The sequence below is a fragment of the Crocuta crocuta genome, unplaced genomic scaffold (genome assembly GCF_008692635.1).
Source record: "Crocuta crocuta isolate KB4526 unplaced genomic scaffold, BGI_CrCroc_1.0 scaffold13, whole genome shotgun sequence".
Classification (NCBI taxonomy): domain Eukaryota; kingdom Metazoa; phylum Chordata; class Mammalia; order Carnivora; family Hyaenidae; genus Crocuta; species Crocuta crocuta.
In genome coordinates this window covers 8,786,254-8,804,535 of record NW_027530007.1, presented here as the reverse complement: position 1 = coordinate 8,804,535, position 18,282 = coordinate 8,786,254, and the positions used below count along the sequence as shown (strand labels likewise).

General features: G+C 64.0%; 1 protein-coding gene across 1 annotated transcript; it reads right to left on the bottom strand.

The window, feature by feature from the left end:
- Positions 1 to 11,107: 11,107 nt before the first annotated feature.
- C1QTNF12 (C1q and TNF related 12) lies at positions 11,108 to 16,359 on the bottom strand. The gene is made up of 8 exons (XM_077763772.1): positions 16,005 to 16,359; positions 12,894 to 13,010; positions 12,703 to 12,814; positions 12,468 to 12,616; positions 11,921 to 12,029; positions 11,665 to 11,755; positions 11,437 to 11,515; positions 11,108 to 11,248 (listed from the first exon to the last, which is right to left on the bottom strand). The coding sequence occupies exons 1-8, from the start codon at positions 16,152 to 16,154 to the stop codon at positions 11,150 to 11,152; spliced, it is 906 nt and encodes a 301-aa protein (XP_077619898.1). The 5' UTR covers positions 16,155 to 16,359; the 3' UTR covers positions 11,108 to 11,149.
- Positions 16,360 to 18,282: the final 1,923 nt, after the last annotated feature.

Genomic DNA, 18,282 nt, shown 5'->3' with positions numbered 1-18,282 from the left:
CTGGCTGTCCTGCAGGAGCCCAGCCCTCCAGGGGACCTGGTTCCTGCGGCCACCGGCGCGGGGTGTGCAGGCAGACGCCAAGCGTCGGTGGACAGCTTGCGGGTCCTCACTCCACTGCGGCCCGAGGGCCGTGCGCCCCGGCGGCCACCACGGGGCCTGGCTCGGGAGCGTCTCGTTCTGGGCCTGGGAGACCCCTGGGGCGTACCATCGCGACACCTCATGTCCAGGTAGAAACGTCTGGTCCCTGGATCGCGGCCAGCACCGGCCTGGCTGTGCCCATGCCCAGCCTTGTAGCCGTGCCCCAACCTGTCCGCCCGCCCGCCTCTCCCGAGGTGGAGGCAGGCGTTGAGAGGCCGGCGCTGGCGGGCACTTGGGGACCCTGACCGCAGAGAAAGAATCTGGACTCGTTCAGGGGCGGGGACTGTGTCCCGTCAGGCATCCTGTGGTGACTGTCCACGTAGGAACTTGCAGGGCCAAGAGCCGTGGCTGCGGGGAACTGACTCTCAGGCCCTTGCACGTTGCCACTTCGCTGCGTTGCACTCCCGTGGCTTTTAATCAAAACTGCTGTAGACTTATTGAGTTAGGTTACCTTCTTTCACGTTTCACATTGGAACTGTTTGTCACGTGTATGTCCAAGATTTAACTCGGTGTTACTGTTACTTAGCTTCGGTGTTATCTTGGTCTGTGTTGGTCCAGAGTGAATTTGCGATAAATGTGATTCGGCACCAGCCTGCGACTTATAAATATTGTAAATTTGTGTAGATAAGAGTTTAAGTTGGGAGCGTGTGGGTCTCGGTATTTTTTAAATTATTTAAGGGAAGACTTTTCTATTAGAACTTGGAATTTGTGGATTAATCTGTTTTTACAGCTTGCGTTGCAGACCCGTTGCTGCATGTGTTTAAACGTGGAAGAATTCTAAAACTGTCCATTCCTCTTTCCAGTTTACACTGGGCAGTCAGTCCCATTGTCTGGATCTGAAAAGACTCCTTTTAAGGCTTCCTCGCGGCCGTGCAGGGCAAGTGTTTCTCACACGCACATCTGTTATTTTAGACTCTGGGCCCAACCAAGTTCCAGGAATCTGAACCCTTGGAAGCACTGGTGAGGTCTCCCACATTCTGTCTTAAGAACACAGGCTTTGCTGCCTGGAGTGTCCTTTTGGAGACAGGAGGCATTTACGTGCACCCCCCCCTCCGGCGGATCACCCTCTCGTACGTTAACACATCCTTGGAAGATTTGGGTTTCCTTTTCCCCCATCAAATGTGAAAAGTGAGTGCTACGGCCGCCACCGAAGTAAAACAGAGAGGCTCCGGTCAGGCCCCAGCCCCGCCGGGTCCAGTGGTGCGTGGCGCTGCGGGGTTCTCAGGGAGCCTGGCCCGGCTCTGCGGGCTCGGGGGCCTGGCGGCGCCGCCACAGCGTCTGCAGGCCACTTCGGGGCAGTGCAGACAGAAGGTACAAATCTCGGACTTGCCTTTTCCTTGCCATTCTCTTGTGTTCTCAGGCCATGGATATTCAGAGCAGGTGTCTTAGCTTGGGTCATGGTAACAAAACACCGCAGACAACGTGGCTTCAACAGCAGATGTGTATCCCTCCTGGTCCTGGAGGCTGTCACATCCGATGCGAGTGCCACTTGGCCTGGGGTGTGAGGGCCCTCTTCCTGGTGCGCAGGTGGCTGCCTTCTCACTGCGGCCTGTGGCGGGAGACAGCCGAAGCAAATGTCCCTTTTCACAAGGACACTGATCCCATCAGAGCCCCCCAACCCCCGCCTGACCTCCGCTAACACCGCCTCCAGGTCCTGTCACGTTGGGGGTTAAGGCTTCAGTCTGAGTTTTGAGGGACATAGTCCATAGTGGCAGGTGTGGGTTATTTTTGTTGAAAGGTAGGACACCCAAAATTTGGGTTCTTGAGCCAGAAGGAAGTGGGGGGTAGTCTTGTGGTTGCGAGTCTCCTGCCTCTAGAAGGTGGATGCTGGGCCAGAGAGGCCCCGAGATCTGACACGTTCTGACAACAAGGTGAATGTGAGCTTTCTGATCTGCCAGCTCGAGCCAGGACTGACTGCCCCCTGTGAACGCCTGGTTTATAGGACAAGGATTCATGAGAGGGTCCAGGTTTGGGGACACGGGGGTGAGCAGAATGGAACCCTGCCAACCATTTTCACCTGGACGTGTTGCGTGAACCTCGGGATTGTCGAAGGACTTGGCGCGTGCCTGTGTCCGTTTTCCAGACGTGGAGGCGGTGCTTGGACGGACCACACAGCTTTCTGGGACCGCACGTGACGTGTGGATGGCAGAGCCAGGATACAAGCCGAGGGCTGGACCTCCAGACCCCTGCCGGGCGTTGGAGTCCTGCTGAGGTTTCCGATTTCTCCCATGGGAAGCATTGCAGCCACATCCAAGGCCTCTCGGTAAAAAAAATCTAAAAATCCAGACATGTTTCTTGGCGGGAGGGGAGCCTACGAAATTCAGGATTCAGTTGAATCACATGAAAGTGCAGGGAGGCAACCAGTTTTGACAAAAACGGAGACTTCCTGTTGTTCAACCAAAATTATTAAATTTCAAGACAGAACAAACCCTCCCCAGGCCGACTGTGCACATCATTACTGCAGTTGTGACGTCAGGATTCAGGCCACATGCTGGAGCTGACCGCCAGGGGCCCCTTCCTGGAGTGCCCTCCAGCCACCACCTTACCTGCGGTCCTGGGGCCCAGGGACAGAGCCTGCCCTGGCTACCGTGCTCTCCGGGCCAGGGTGGCCCTCCCTAGACTGCGCCTCCCACCTGCCGAAGCACATGCTGTGGGCTCCACACCACCTGTGTGCCCTATAGACCAGCGGCTGAGCCCAGCACCGACCCAGGGCCCAGGAGACAGTCGGCCCTTGGGAGATGGGGAGTCAGACCACCAAACTGGTTTTTACTGGGGTTTTGGGACACAGGACAGCCAACCCTCCTCCCAGCCCAACCAGTCTCTCTTTAAGAGCTGTCAGAGCCCACACTTGCCGAGCATGAGGGCCAGAGGGGCATGGGGGCGCCCAGCACCACCTCAAGCAGTGCGCCACTCCCTCCCCTGGGGCCAGTGTGGAGAGCAGGTGTCAGGAGAGAGGGCAGGGGCCGTCAGAGGACCGGGGTCATGAGCCAGCGCCTGCATTCAGCACTTGCACAGACTGGCGCGCAGCCCTGGCAACAAAAAGCCACTGCATTTCCCTGAGGGTGGGGGAAGAGACGGGGTCACAGAGACCGCGCTTTGGCCAAGGTCCCAGGCTACAAAACATCAAAACTTCAGAAACACTGGCAGTGACGGGATGACTCTCCAAAGAGTTACGTCAAGCAAGAAAAGCCAATCCCAGAAAGTTGGCATGCTGGCTGCTCCCATTTCAGTGACATTCTCGGATGGTCACAGTTACAGACAGTGCTGCCAGGGGTCACAGAGAGGACTTGGCCAGGAGGGGAGGTGGGTCCTCCTGGGGATGGAACTGTCCCACATCCGGCCTGAGTGTCAATGACCTGCTTGTCATATCGTCCAGTAGTTTTGCCAGACTGCCATTTGGGGACACTGGGCGAGGTGAACATGGCACTTCCTGTATTATCTGTCACAACTGCATTGAATTTACAGTCATCTTAAAAACTTAATTTAAAAATATATATAACACCACGAATTCGAATACAAAAAAGAGAAGTGTGGGACCCAAGAGAGTCTGGAGGAGGCAGTGTCCCCTAGGGTGGCCGGCCATCATGAAGGGAGCACACAGCCTTGTGGGGAGGCGAGCATGAGCCGTGTGGTGACGGGGAGCACCCACAGCTCGCCCCTTGGGATTGGTGCTGTACCAGACATCTGTCCCATTCCCCCCAGTTCTGAACCAAGAACTAGCTGCCCCATCCAGATCCCCCAAAAGCCTGGGTCCACCTGGTGGCAGGAGCTGGGGAGGCTCAGGGACATGGTAAGGTCTGAGGTGGGGGCCGCTGCAGGGGGTCTCTCCCAGGACACGCACCTGTCAGAGGAGGACTTCAAGCAGCAAAGGGACCACAGGCTCCCGGGTGAGCCCTAGACCAGCGCAGCTCCTGATGCCCGCCAGCCCTCATCCCTCCCGGCTGCTTGTGGTCACTCTCTGGGCATCAGAGACCCCGCACCTCCGGCTGGGTAGGCCCCCCACAGCTCAGCACAGACGTGCCTCGCAGGAGCAGGCTTCCCTGTGCCCAGCGTCTGGGCTGGGTCGTGGCCAGAATCGGCGGGGTCTGACGGGGATAGCCCGTGCCCCCTCAGTAGCCCACTGACCCAGGCACCTGGTCCCCATCGTGTGATTTTTGCAGTCTGGGGCCGAGGGAGCACATGGCTGCTGGCCACAGACAGGCCTAAAGCTGGCCAGGCAGCCAGCCCCGCTTGGGGCCTCCAGAGCAACCGTGGAGAACCCGGTGTTCAAAGGCATCTGGGCAGCAGGTACCCCAGTGAAGACCGAATTATACCTAATTTGCTCCTTGATGCTTGTACTCTGGACCCGGGGGTTTGGAGAGAGGCTTGGGTTGTTTATCCTCCTAATAAGTGAGCCCTGGGTTCAGCCACTGTCTCTCTCCTGCCCTGAGTCTAGGGAGCAGGTGGAAGGCCTCCTGTGTCTGTCCTTAAACCGCAGCCTGGCCTCGGAACAAACACTGGGCCCTCGAGGGTCACAGTCCAAGGGCTGTGAGTCTCCTCTAAGACCCCATGACCCCCCACCCCAGGGTCTCCCTCTACGGTCACCTTCCAGCCCCCCACCCAGAGGACATCCCACATCCCCGCAGCTTGAGCCGAGATACTCTCCTCACCTGTCACCCGGCCTCTGCAGGCACCCATGCCCCCACCTTCGGGGCCAGAGTGGGCTACCCCCGGGAGCTCCCTGCCCTCCTCTCCTCTCACACACCCGCCCCACTCGCCCCCCACTCTCCTCTGACCCAGCCCTTCCTGAGCCCCGTCTTTCCTGCGGGTGGCGCGGGTGGCCCCCAGCCATCCCCGTCCCCCGTTTCCACGCTGCAGCCAGGGGACCCTCCCCACTGGACTGACCGCTTGAGAGAGCACCCAAAGCGGACAAAACAGCTCACCACCCACGCGTCCTGGGGCCCACATGCCCTGGGGACTGTCCTCCGCTGGGTGTCTGTGGAGCCCCTCATCCCTTCCTCCCCACGGACCCTGTGCCTCTCCCGCTGTGGGATCCCATTGCAGGTGGCGCACTGGGTGGTGTGGCCGGAGGAGTGGTGCAGGGGGCAGGGAAGGAGAGTGGGAGGGGAGAGAGGAGACTGATAGCCTCAGGCCTCTGCTCCGGCTGCAGTGACAAGGAGCCGTGTGGCGGGGCCTCTGAGGCACCTGGGACTGAGGTTCAGGCACGCTGCCCCACCAAGGCCTGGCCCAGCGGGCGTCATGGAGGCCGACGGCCATCAGTGCAGTGCGACCACCCCCGGCTCCTGGCCTTTCCTGTGGCCCCCAGGGGCCCCAGAACAGGAAATGAGTGAAATCAGGAAAGATGAGCAGTTCTGCAAGGCTAGGGCTGGGCACCAGGGCCAGGGGGATGCGTTCTGGGAGGTCCCAGGGATGTGGGACCCCATTCCGGATGCCAGCCTCAGCTGCCCAAGTCAGAAGACTGGGCAGAGGTGTGGCCCCCAGTCTGAGCACCAACAGGTGCCCAGGGGTGCCCATCTAGCCCTATCCCACTGGTGGGCACCTGGAGAGCATGCCAAGCCTCGGGGCTGGGGGTTCGGCCAAGCTGCTCTCAGGGCACCCAGGCTCTGCAGAAGCTAATGATGGGCATGGAGTGGCTTCTGCCCCTCCTCCTTGGCACAGACTTGAGGGCTACAACTGGGCCATCTCGGGAGTGGGGCGTGGGGCGTGGGGGGACCCAGGAAGTGATGAGGGTCAAGGATCTCTATAGAGGGATCTCCTCTTGAGCTTGGAGATGAAAGCTACCCCCAGGAAGGGAGCCCTGGCAGCTGTGTGGACAGCGAGAACCAGAACCTACGGAGGCCTGGGCAGGGGGTGGCAGTGGGAGAAGCAAAGGGTCACTGCCGCCCAGCAGGAGGGTCAGGGGCCCCCCTCCCCCGGGGCCGCCGGCCCAGGTGCCCCTGTCGCCTCTGGCCCCAGGTCCCTGCACCTCCCCTGCACACGGCCCTGCTGGCAGCAGGGCTCACACAGGGCTGGGGGGCAGGGCCACCGAGCAGATCTCAGCTGGGTGTGGCACTGCTTGATGCTCAAGGCTGGGGAGGAGCCAGGGCCACAGACCCTGCACTGCCCCGTCCACTGGATGGAGCCTGGACCGTGGACCAGGGTAAACACCGCAGGCCGCGGCCAGCAGGACGGGAGCCCAGTAGGGACACTCACCCACATCCCGCCTCCCACTGACCCAGGGCCTGGCCCAGGCTGCTCACCCGAGGGGAAGGAAATCCAAGGCCTGCCCCTCCCCTCCAGTGGTGTCTGGGGATCTTGACGGCCCAACCCCCAAGGGGCCCCTGTGCCCTGATGCAAGCACCTACTTGATCCTGCAAAGGAAGTGACAGACGGTGGCCAGAGCCAGGCTCAAGCCTGCCACAGGAGGCGCCACGTCAGGCCCTCCGAGCATACCCCCAGGCAGGCCCCTGCCCTGTCCCTCTGGCCCCAGAGTGGGATCGGACAGCCCCACAGCGAAGGCCCAGAAGAGCCTCCTTGAGTCTGGCCCCAGGGCGTGCTGTGAGGGCCCCGCACACGGGCTCCTGGGGCTGGCGTGGGCTGCGTTGCGGGGAGGGGGCAGCAGGAGGCAGGGGAGGGGCCGCGGGGAGGCTGAGCAGTCACTTCTGAGGCTTTACTTCACAAATGGGGTTCCTCTTGGCCCTCTGACACCCTTCCTGTTCACTCCTGCTCTGCTGCCGCCCCCTCACACACCCAGGTTCCAACAGAGCAGCCTGGAGGGGCTGCAAGTACAGGCGGGAGGGGGGTCCCTCCTGCCCTCAAAGCCGTCCTGGGTGTGTGTGTGTGACATGCCGGCTGTTGCAAAACTGACATTATCACACCAGAGGAACCCGTGAGTCACTGCCCCGGGGCAGGGGCTGCACCCCAAGCCCTCCTGAACAAAGGCCTTTTGTCCCCCGCACCCCACCCCCACCCCCAGGCCAGGCCCGCCTGTGCACACCATCAGACTCACAAGTGGGCAGACACGCCGATGGCGGCAGCAGGCACGGGCACAGGCCAGGGTGTAGCCTCAACATCCGGACATGCTTCCCAGCCCTCCTTGGCCTAGCTGCGGGGGCCCGGGCTCCGGGGGCCCCTGAGCTGCTGAGGGCGTCGGCTCCTGGCTGACCGTGAGGCAGGGCCCCGAGGTCATGCAGAGCTCGGTGCAGCCCGAACTCAGAGCCCATCGGGTGCACTGTTCAAGCCCAGTCAGTGAGCAAGACCCCGGGGTGCGGTGCCCCACCCTGCTCCCCAGCAGAGGGCTGCCTGCCTTAGATCAGAGTGAGATACAGCCCCCTGCTGTCCCCACCGAGCTTCTGCCCCAGGACAGAGTGCTGGGAGCTTCTCCTTGGGGGTGAGGAAGCCCTCTCTCTTGCCCCCAGCACCCAGAGTCCCCAGCTGTCACGGAGTCCAGCTGGAGGTCTGGCGGCAGCACGTCCCCACCCCAGGGTCCAACGGTTTTGTGCACGCCAGCACGGCCCCAGCAGCAGCCGGCCCCCCTGACGCCTAGGACGCCAAGCACAGCCATTCCCGAGCTCGGTGACTGGCTGGCCGGGAGCTCCAGCCATTGGGGCCCAGACACTTGCACTGTGTTTGCTCCCAAGGAGCCTGGCAATTCTAGCTCAGCAAACAACCGGGCAGAGACAGAGGAGGCAAGGGACTCCACCCCCGACACAGCGCACACAGACACAGGAGCGCTGGGCCGCAGGGCAGCTCAGGGAGCCCAGAGAGGGGCACGGACGCTTCCACCCAGACCCACCCCCACCCCCACCCCCGGCCAACTCGCAGTCCCTGGTCCAGGTCACAGAAGTCAGGATGTCCCATCTGGATGTGAGAACCTTCCAGGTGTGCTCAGAGGAAAAGCAGCCGCCCTTAGAGCAGCCCTCCCCCTCACCAGACCGAGGCCCAACCCGAGGGGGTGAAGTCACACCCCAAAGCTGGGCCCTGGCCACAGAGAGCCAGCCTGTCCTGGCTGTCTCCCAAAGTCCACACTCTTCCCGGTATCCCAGGGCCTGGGCTGGTGGCGGCGGAGGGGGGGGGGGGGGGCTGCTCTTCCAGAAGCCTCTATCCTGTCTGACCCCACAGCCCCCACAGAGAGGATCGTGGGGAGAGGGGACAGGCAGCCTTCTCGCTCATAGCCACAAGCCCCCACCCTGGCCCCTCAGCCTCCTGCCACGGGCCTAGGTTGGGGCCTGGCTGCTCCTGGCGCCCAAGAGGACTTTCCAGCTGTTCTGAACCAGATGCCCACATTCCTGTCTGCGCTCAAACCACACAGCACATGGAGGGCACCGGAGGGCAGGCTATGACCCAACCCTGAGACACCCCACCCCCAGTGCCCCAAGGTAGGCCAGGCAGGTGCGGCCAGGCCGTGGACCAAGACCGGGCATCTGGCCAGTGGAGGGCTGGGGGAGCCAGAGGAAGCGTGCCCCGTCCCAGCAACCCCTACCTAGCACAGCAGGGCCTAGAGCCCTGCCTGGCAAGCCCCTGGCTCAGATGGAGGTTCTGGGACTGAGCCCTAAAAGAGGTCGGTGAGCTCAGCCCATTACTTCCCGCGGCTCCTGGGCAGGGCTTGGGGTCAACCGTCAACCTGAGGCTCTCTAGAGCTATGCGCTCCAGCCAGACGCTCAGCCCCCTCCCCCCAGAGTCCAGCTACGAGACCAGAGAGGCCCCATCTCCCAGCCCCTCCCACTCCCTGGAACCCTGCTCAGGCTGGGCACCCCCGCAAGGGGGCACTTAGGGGACTCCAGACCCTTCCCAAGGGCCCAGGGAGCTTTTCAAACACCACAGTTGGGGTTGAAGGCAATACAGCAGCAAGCTTCCACTGAAGTAGTTCCCAAAGCCAGCTACTTAAGGATCTTGATCTCCATTCGACAGAAGACTGCTTCCCTTTGTATCTGTGAGGGCTGTTCCCGGGCTCTCCCGAAGGCAAGAGAGACGAGAGAAAATGATGCAGCTGGGTCCAGGGTGTGCCTTTGGGAGCCTCGTCCTGCGCTGGCTCCTTGTTCACACTGGGGGTCCAGCCTGTGTCCTCGGGGGCCTGCCTGAGCCTGGGGCCTGAACGCTGCGACCACCTCAACTCACAGTGCTCGCTGCCGACTGGCAGTCGTGACAGCCCACCCGGCCCCCCATGCCTTAGCTCCCACACCCTCAGCCATGGAGGCTCAGCTGGAGACAGCACCTTCCGGGGGAACTACAGCTAAGTGGCTAATGACCTCTGATTAGGGTGGCAGAAATGGGGAGGAAGACCAGACAGACCGGGAGCCCAGAGCAGTCAGGCGCCACAACCTGGCCCTGGCCACCTGCCCACCGTGGGCTCCAAGGGGGTGGCCTGGTTCATCCCTGTCCTCGCCTCTCATCTGTCATCCCCTGTCTGTCACTCTCTGCAGGCCCTGGGTCTCCATCTCTGTCATCACAGCCCCCAGAGCAGGTCTGGATATGGTGAGACCAGCCCCCTCCTGGACCAGGCTGGTGGGCAGGGGTGGGGTTTGACTGGCTGGTGTTGAAGGACCTTCAGAGCTCCTGGATGAAGCGAGGCCCTGGGCACGGCTGGGAGTCGGGCTGGGTGCTGGCCATTCTCTCTCAGCACCCTGTGCCCTGGGCAGTCCGGTCAGCCCACAGGCTGTTACCCCTCTGTAAACGGATGTTGAGCTCGGACTTGGCCGGCCTGGTACCGGACCTCAGTAATCGGAAGTGAGGACAGCGCGTCCTCCCAAGCCTCTGCCTCCCGTGTGCCGCTCCTCTCCCCACCTTCTCACTGGAGACCCCAGAAAGGCATCCGCGCCCCACCCCCACAAGCTGCCAGAAGGTCCCCATTCAGGCCAGGCCGGTGAAGCAGAGACACCCCCCCCACTCAGCCCCCCAGCTCCTGACGCCACCCTGGGACGACCAGGGCGAGAGGTGGGGACGGGTCATCGGCCAAGCCCGTTGCCGCATGGGCTGGCGCCAGCCCGGCACCACTGCTCTCCTGCCTCATTACTCAGCTGCAGGGAGGGTCCCTCCCATGCTCCGGCCCCCCTCCCCCCTCCCCCCGCTGAGGGTCAGGGTTCCCAGGAGGAAAGTCTGGATAACGGCCCTCGGGGCTCCAACCCCTACCTGCCCTACCCCCTATCGCTGCCCCCTGAGCCCTTGCCCTACCCCCGCCCCCGTCCCCCATCTGCAGGGTGAAGGAGGCCCTTCCTTGCTCAGCCTTGGAAATGGGGCTTTAGGCCCTGCTGCTGCGGAGCCGAGCCCCACCTCCAGCCCCCAGGCATCTGGGGAGGGGTCGGGGCCCCAGGGGGGGCTGCCTGCCGAGGACCCAGGTGCCAACCAGAGATAGTATCTCAGCAGCTCCACAGAGGCCCAGACATCCCAAGATCAATTTACATTCTTTGGTCTGGGTTTGCTGGAGCCAGAATGGGGCAGGGATAGAGGGCCCCAGACCTGCCCGGGACCGGCAGGCGGGGCCTTGGCCACCCCACCTGGAGTCTGCATCCACCTGATGTGGCAGCCACCAAGGAGAGGTGGGGAGTTAGCGAGGTGCCCTGCCAGCCTGGGCCCCGCCCCAGCCCCACCCCGCAAACACATGTGCACTCAGCACCCAGAAGTGGGCAGGAGTGGCCCCCGGGTTCACGCGTGGCGCTGGTGGCCCGCACACCTTGTGCGTTCAACCTTGTGCGTGGGACACACCCGTGTGCTCCCTGCACCTGCCTCCACAGGACATGGCCCTCCCAAGGGCTCCCCACCTTGCCCTTGCACCCCAGACAGGCACAGCAGGCATCCGGCCACCATCTGACCAACTTCCGGGACTTCTAGTGCTGAACAGGTCTGGGCCCCCCGCCCTCCAGGTGCCCACAGACTGCTGCCTCCAAGGCTGGACGTGAGGCCACATGTCCTTCCAGGGCCACACCTGCACCCCCACCTCCGTGACTACACAGTGACCAGGCGATGGGGANGGGGGGGGGGGGGGGGGGGGGGAGGGATACAGGCCCAGCAGCTGCTCCTGGCCCCTGTCTGGCCCTCAGGTGCCCAGGAGCAGGCCGGAGAAGCTGGAGCCACTCTGGATCGTGAGGGTAGTCCCGGAGCCATTGTCCACAAAGACGGAGACGTACTGTCCGGCCTGCAGACACCCCACAGTGGACGTCACCACCCACGGCACCCGCCTGCCCAGAGGGAATGTACGGAGGATGCAGCTCAAGCCCCACCACGCAGCACCCGCCCCAGGGGTCGCCTGGCTGATGCTGGGCAGTGCCAGGTCGATGCTCTGGGTCTAGGCTCCTCCCACCCCGTCCAGTCCCGCAGCCTCACCTGCAAGTGCAGCAGGCCCTGAACTTGCACGGTGAAGAGCCTGCCGCGACTCTCCAGGCCCGAGATGGCCTCCAGGGACCTGCACGGGGCGCCGCAGGACGAGGGTGAGGGCACAGCTGGCTGTGGGGCCAGGACCCCACCCCCTACACAGTGCAGTCGACACTTGGGCACCACCCCCTGCGACCCGCCCCCCAGCATTAAGGGTGCCCCCCGGGAAGGCCCACTCACATGTGTCGATGACACAGGGACTCAATGCAGACGAGCGCCCGCACTGTGTCCCGAGCCCGCAGCCGTGCCCTGCCCTGCAGCTCCCTGTGGTCTGTGGAGACAGGCCCAGCCTGCAGCAGCCCGCAGGAAGGACAGAGCAGAGAGGGGCAGGGGCGAGGGCTGGGGGGCNGGGTGGGAGGGTGGGGCATGGGCCTGGATGAGACCCCCCGGGAGGTGGGGTTGGAGAAGGAGGCATCTGGGGGCCGGCCCCACTCACCCACGTGCAGGCTGGCAGAGAACTGGAAGATGGCGGTCACTGGGGCTGTGAACCGGCCCGAGGCCAGGCTCACGCCGGAGCCCCGCAGGAGGGCGCCCTGGGCAGTGGGCTGCAGGGACGGCAGGGGGGCAGCTACAGGGCCTGGGCCCTCAGCTTGCACGTCCAGCCTGGGGGAGGCGCCAAGCAGGCCCCAGGTGGGCAAGATGGGGGCGGAGGGTGACCTACGTGTCTCTGCCCACCTGGGCCTCTGGGCACAGGCTCCAGTGAACCCTCAAGAGCCCCCACCTGGAAAGGTATCCCTGCCTCCTGGCCACCTCGGACCCCACCCTAAGTCACAGCACACGAGACCTGCTAACCCGGGCCCAGGTCACCTGCACCCGCATATGCGTACTGGGTGGCTGTCCCGGGCTGGCTGAGAGCCCCGCTCGGTGGTGGGGAGCCGACCCGGCACCACGCCCCCCCCTGCTGGCCCATGCTGGTGTGTGAGGGAGGCCTGCAGCAGACACCCCAAGCGGACCAGGGCCCCCCGACCCCCAAGCCCACTCACAGCCTGGAAGCCGTGCAGCTCCACCAGGGTCTTCTCGTCCACCACCACGGGGCCCTTCAGTCCACAGTGGAAGGCCTCAGCCACCCGCCCGCCTGTCCCTTCAGGCAGCAAGGGGCCCAGCAGCCCCAGGAACCGGCGCTCAGTGGCCTCTGTGGGGGAAAAGTGAGGCAGGCACCTGGGGATCCCCCACCCCCACCCCAGGGCCCAGCAGGAAGAATCGGGGACAGGGCCTCACCTTTCAGCATCTCCTGAAACTCTCGCAACAGGGCCTCCCGGTTAACTGCTGCACCGGGGGGGCCTGGGGGCCCAGGGGGCCCAGGAGGCCCTGGGGGGCCAGAGAGGCCTCGCTGGGGGGAGGCAAGAGACAGTGAGGGTCCTAGTTGGAGCCACAGCCACCCTCTCCTGGGTTTACACCCCGGGGCTCACCGACTTCTTGTCCCGGCCCCGGCACCGTTTCTTCGAGGCCCCATCATCCGGCCGCCGGACAAAGTTCAGCCATGTCATGTGGGCATCTGAGAACTCAGGCCCCAGGGCCTCAGGCGGCTGCAGGGCCAGGGGACAGGGCTAGTGTGCTGGCCACAGGGCGCTAACGAGTCCTGCCTCGTTGCCCCCAGCAGACAGCAAGGAACCTCAGGGCCCCGGCCGCCTTGGGCAGGACTCAGGGCACACACAAGAAAAACAGCAACGGGGTACTGCAGGCCACCCCTGGGGGCCCAGACCAGGATGAGACACAGGACAAGAGCTTGGGGCCTTTGTGAAAGCCAGGGCCTGATGTCCAGGCGCCTTGGTTTGGGGTCTGTGTTAGAGTGACTATATCCCCTCCCACTGGACCCTGTTCCGAAGCAGAAGGCACACCTGTGTACAGGCAAGGCCAGCCCCGCAAGTCCCAGCAGAGGCCTGGCCCTGGCTAAGGTGGGCAGTAAAGAGCAGCAGCGAGTTTTCTGGGGGGGGCTTCTCGAGAGTCCCAGAGCCATGCAGAACCAGAGAGAGGAGCGGCGCAGGCCTTGCTTTGTGCTGGACATCGGGTGTGTGAGCTGGTGGCCTCGGCCCTCTAGCGGGCCCTGCTCTCAGCTCTGACCCAGGCCGCAGCTGGACAGTCCACCTCACTGTTCGAGCAAGGGCTGGGAGGGCCAGAGCAGAGCAGCCCAAGACCGTGCCCCATCCCCTCCCGTCACCCCCTCCTAAGTCCAGTTTCTGCACCAGGGCAGGCAGGAAAGGCAGGAGCCCCTTAAGCCCCAGAGTCAAGGAAGGAGAGCATCACGCCGAGTAAGGGGTGTAGGCTGGGGAGAGAATCTGCCTGTCTCCAAGGAAGTCTGCATGCCAGGCTCAAGCAGGAAGCTCATAAAATAGGCAGGGACACTGCAGATGTTGGCCTGGCTGGGAGAGAGCCACCCCAATGGGGCCAGCAGAGCCCTGGCCGCTCTCTTCGGGCTGACCCAGGCAGGGCAGGCTGAGCGGCCTGACCCAGGGTCCAGGCCATCAGCCAGTCCTCAGGCCCTACCACGGCAAGAGCCAGGCTCCTGGGGCGGGTGCTGTCTCCTGACTCGGGAAAGCCAGGGCCTCTTCTCAGCAGACCCGACCAGGTCTCTATCCTAGGGGGGACGGGAAGGGCAGGTAGGGTGAGGTACCTCCCACCCCTGGTCTGGGCCCCACCCAGAGAAGAGAGGGACACCAAGAGCTTCAGAGTGTCCGGCACCTGGGGGCTCAGTCGGTGAAGCGTCTGACTGTAGCTCAGGTCATGATCTCAGTTTGTGAGCTCGAGTCCTACATCGGGCTCTGTGCTGACAGCTCGGAGCCGGAGCTGCTTCCGATTCTGTGTCTCCCTCTCTCTCTGCCCCTCCCCCACTCATGGTCTGTCTGTCTCTCAAAAATAAACAACAAGAAAAGGGGGCACCTGGGTGGCTCAGTCGGCTAAGCGTCCGACTTCGGCTCAGGTCATGATCTCAGTTTGTGAGCTCGAGTCCTACATCGGGCTCTGTGCTGACAGCTCGGAGCCGGAGCTGCTTCGGATTCTGTGTCTCCCTCTCTCTCTGACCCTCCCCTGCTCACGCTGTCTCTCTCTCTCTCAGAAATAAATATTAAAAAAAATTAAAAAAGGGGCACCTGGGTGGCTTAGTCGGTTAAGCGTCCGACTTTCGCTTAGGTCATGATCTCGCGGTTCGTGGGTTCGAGCCCCGCGTCGGGCTCTGTGCTGACAGCTCAGAGCCTGGAGCTGCTTCGGATTCTGTGTCTCCCTCTCTCTCTGACCCTCCCCTGCTCATGCTGTCTCTCTCTCTCTCCTAGAAATAAATAAAATATTAAAAAAAAAAAAAAAAGAAGAACTTCAGAATGTCCTGGTTCCTTGCATATCTGATATCTGCCTGAACTCCTGGCTGCCCCCCCCCCGCCCCGGGCCACACCTGAGGGACCCAGGAGCCCTGAGACACAAGCACATCAGTGATGCCCTGGGGGCAAGGGCTGCAAGGGGCCGGGGCAAGTGGAGGATGGGCTCACCCCCAGCAGGAAGAGCAGGAGCCGCAGCGTCCGGGGCATGGGTCCCACTGCAGCCCCCACCCACGGAGACCACTCCTGGAAGAGAGATTTTCCTGCCTGTCCCTGGACTGACTCGTGCCAGGCGGGGCAGCGAACGGCCGCTAAGCACCTTCGCCCGGGTGACTGGCCGGGATTGCTCAAGGCCCCGTGCGTCGTCGCCCGCGCCTGCCCCAGAGGCTGCGGGTAGCCCGCTTCTCTCTGGCTCTGCCCGCCCATCTGGAACACTGGGCCTCGGGCTCCAACGGGCCGCGTGGGCTGAGAGCAGCCTGGCTGGCCGCCGCAGAGACGCCCTTGGGAGGCGGGAGGCCAGGATCAAAGGTGGGAAGGCTGGGGGGGGGGGGACCCGCCCCAGAAACCGCCTCTCCCTTCCCAGTCCTGCGGCCCCCAGGCGGGCAGCTGCCAGAAGCCACCAGGCCTGTGCTGCTGGCGTCAGCTCCAAGACCCCCTCTGGAGATACTAGGCCCCAGAGGGTGGAGGACCGGGGCTGAGGTAGGTGAGGGGATCTTTTGTCTCCGAGGGGACCCCAGGGGCAGGCTGGGGCCAGAGGGACTCCAATAACCAGAATGCAGCCTGTGGCAGGGGCCAGAGCGGGTGCTGGCTACGCAGTGAGAGGTCCCGGCAAGGACCTCCAGGAAGCATAAGGTCCGGGCTAGCCTTGGCCTCTCCAGCCACTCAAGTTGTGGGGGACCCAGGTTCCCAGCGAGGAGTCGGGAACTCCTCCCCACCCACCCCTGAATTAGCAATCACACCAAATGGCAGCATGTGGAACCTGGGCCTTCAAAGGTGTCACTGTAACCCCCTGGGAAGCCCCCCTCCCCCTCCCCCTCCCCTCGCCCTGGGCCTGGGGGGACCCGCGGCTGCCCTGGTAGCGGCTGCTGCAAATCCTGCCCGAATTCATGTCCCACTCTGTGGAGACAGGATGGGGAGGCCTGCAGAGCCGAGGCCCCCCCGAAGCCTATAAAGGGCGTGCACACCCGCACCCACGTGCAGCCGGCCCTCCGGTACCTTGGGGGAGCCTGGCAGCCCCTCGCTGTTGGACGCGGTGGCGGGAGGGCGCTCAGGGCGCTGCCCGGGCTGCCGCAGCCTCCTGGGCTCCCGCCGCGCCCCGATGCCCCCGAGGAGGAGGAGGGTCACGGTGGCCCAGGCCCAGTGCATGGCGGCCGGCCCGCAGCTCCGACCTCGGACCTCGGCGGTGGCTCAGCGCTGCAAGCGGGGACACCCAGGCGTGCTCATGGGGGCAGCAGCGCAGCCGGCGCTCAGGACCCCCGTGCAGGGTCACGGCCCCAGGGGGCACCTGGCTGCCACCAGTGCATGTGCACACGGCTGAGCCCGGAGCAGCGGCGGGAAGGCTGGACAGGCAGATGCGCTTCTGCTCCCCCAAAGGCCTGCGCCGCCGCCAGATAAACCCTTCCCTCCTCCCCAAAGCTCCAAGGGGGAGGGCTCACACTCGGCTGATCCGCCATCCGCAGGCGGGCGCCGAGGGCTCCCAGGCCAGCCCGGGGGCGGGGGGCGTGGACGGGGGCGTTAAGCTGCTGCAGGGGCTGCGCCTCCCCCAGGCGCTCCCTGCCTTTGGAAACAGCCCCCACCCTTCCCCAGGAGGGCCAACTCACCCTGGAAACTGTTAACACGAATTCACCCCACCTACCTCCCAGCTAAGCTCTGGCACCTCACATCCAGCCCCTGCAGGGTGGTGGCCCAGGGTAGGGAAGCCCTCCATCAGGATGAACAGCCCCATCTGCCCTTCCTACGTATGACCCACCTCACTCGGGCCCCCAGACCCTCTGACACAGCAACCCCCATCCCAGGGTGCTGGCAGTGCGTGCCCTGAAGCCTGGCTCAGACCCCGGTCCTGAGAAAGGCAGGACCCAGGAAGCAGGACAGCTGACCCACCAGGCTCCCAGCCTTGTTCTGGCCGTGGGCACTGCCCTCCCCTAGGGGTGAGCCTGGCTACTGAGAGGAGGGACTGACTGACCTCAGAGCAAGGGCGTGGTGGGTGGCCCAGGCTGCCCCCAGTCCTCCCGCCCCCTCCTCTTCTTGGGGCACAAGGCCAACCCTTACTGCCTGAGGGGCTGCCCTCACCCAAACGGGCCTCTGGCTTCCGGTAGTCCTGAGCCAGCAGGGGCAAGGGAGGGGGAGCCCCCAGGCCTTTGCAACCTGGAGGCCCGCACCAGGGGGAGCCCCCGGGTGGCCGGCTCCCTCCACAGCTGTCCAGCCCAAGGAGAGGGAGCTCGGGATCTCCCCTCGGCTGGACCTGAGCAACAGCGGGCGGGTCCCCGGGCAGAGTAGGGGCCGGTCGCTCACCACCTGCAGGCTGCAGGCAATGGGTCCGCCAGGGCCAGCTCAAGCCGCCAAGCCCTGCACTCATTCGCCACATGATGAGGGCCCGACTGGGCTGACAGCTGCCCCTCAGCGGGTGTGGACCAAGCCTAGGAAGGGTCGAGCCATGGCTAGCCCCCGCAGGAACTGCTGCTTGCGATCCAGCCTAGAGGAAGGTGGGGCACAATGGTGCTCTTCCTGGGGAAGAGTCCTCCAGAGCACCCCTCGATTCCCAGACGTCCTCCAGGAATGCGGAGCCGTCCCACAGGCCCGGTGGGGAAGGTGTGAGGATGCCTGCCCGGGGTCATCTGTCCTCTCTCCTGGCTCAGGCAGAGGCGGTCGCTCACCTCCAGCGACGGGAGGCCGGTTCCGGTGAAGCCTGAGCTCGTTCGTCATCTCTCTCGCGTGTCCAGCTGGTGAGCTCCCCACGCCTGGGCTGAGGGGGGCCACACTGCAGAAGATCCCCTTGTGCCCTGCCCCATGGAACCCTGGCTGTGACCTGCACCCAACACCAGGTCAGGAAAGGCAGCTAAGAAGACTCCCCCCGAAGCTGCCAGACCCCCTTCACAGGCTGGGGACCTGTCTTCCCATCAACTGCATCCTGACGGTTTGATTCTTGAGGACCGGAAAGCGTGTCACCAGAGTGGCATCGGCAACGCGCCACCTCTGCCCGGCTGCCGTGTGGGCACTGCCAGCTGCACCAGCCTCCGGCTCAGTCCTACTGAAGGCAGGTCAACGGCAGAGGCCCTCTGAAGCAGGATGGGGGAGCCACATGGCAACGGGCCTCAAACAGGTCCGACCTCGCCTGAACCACGTGCCCTGCTCCCATCCCCAGGCCCCTCGAGGATAAGCAGGAAGCGAGAGCACCTTCCCCGGCCCGCCAGTCCTGGGGTCTCAGCCAACTCATGCTCCGCAGGAACTGCCCCCACGGGCTTGGGTCCAGCGTCAGGGAACCGGCTCTCTGCGC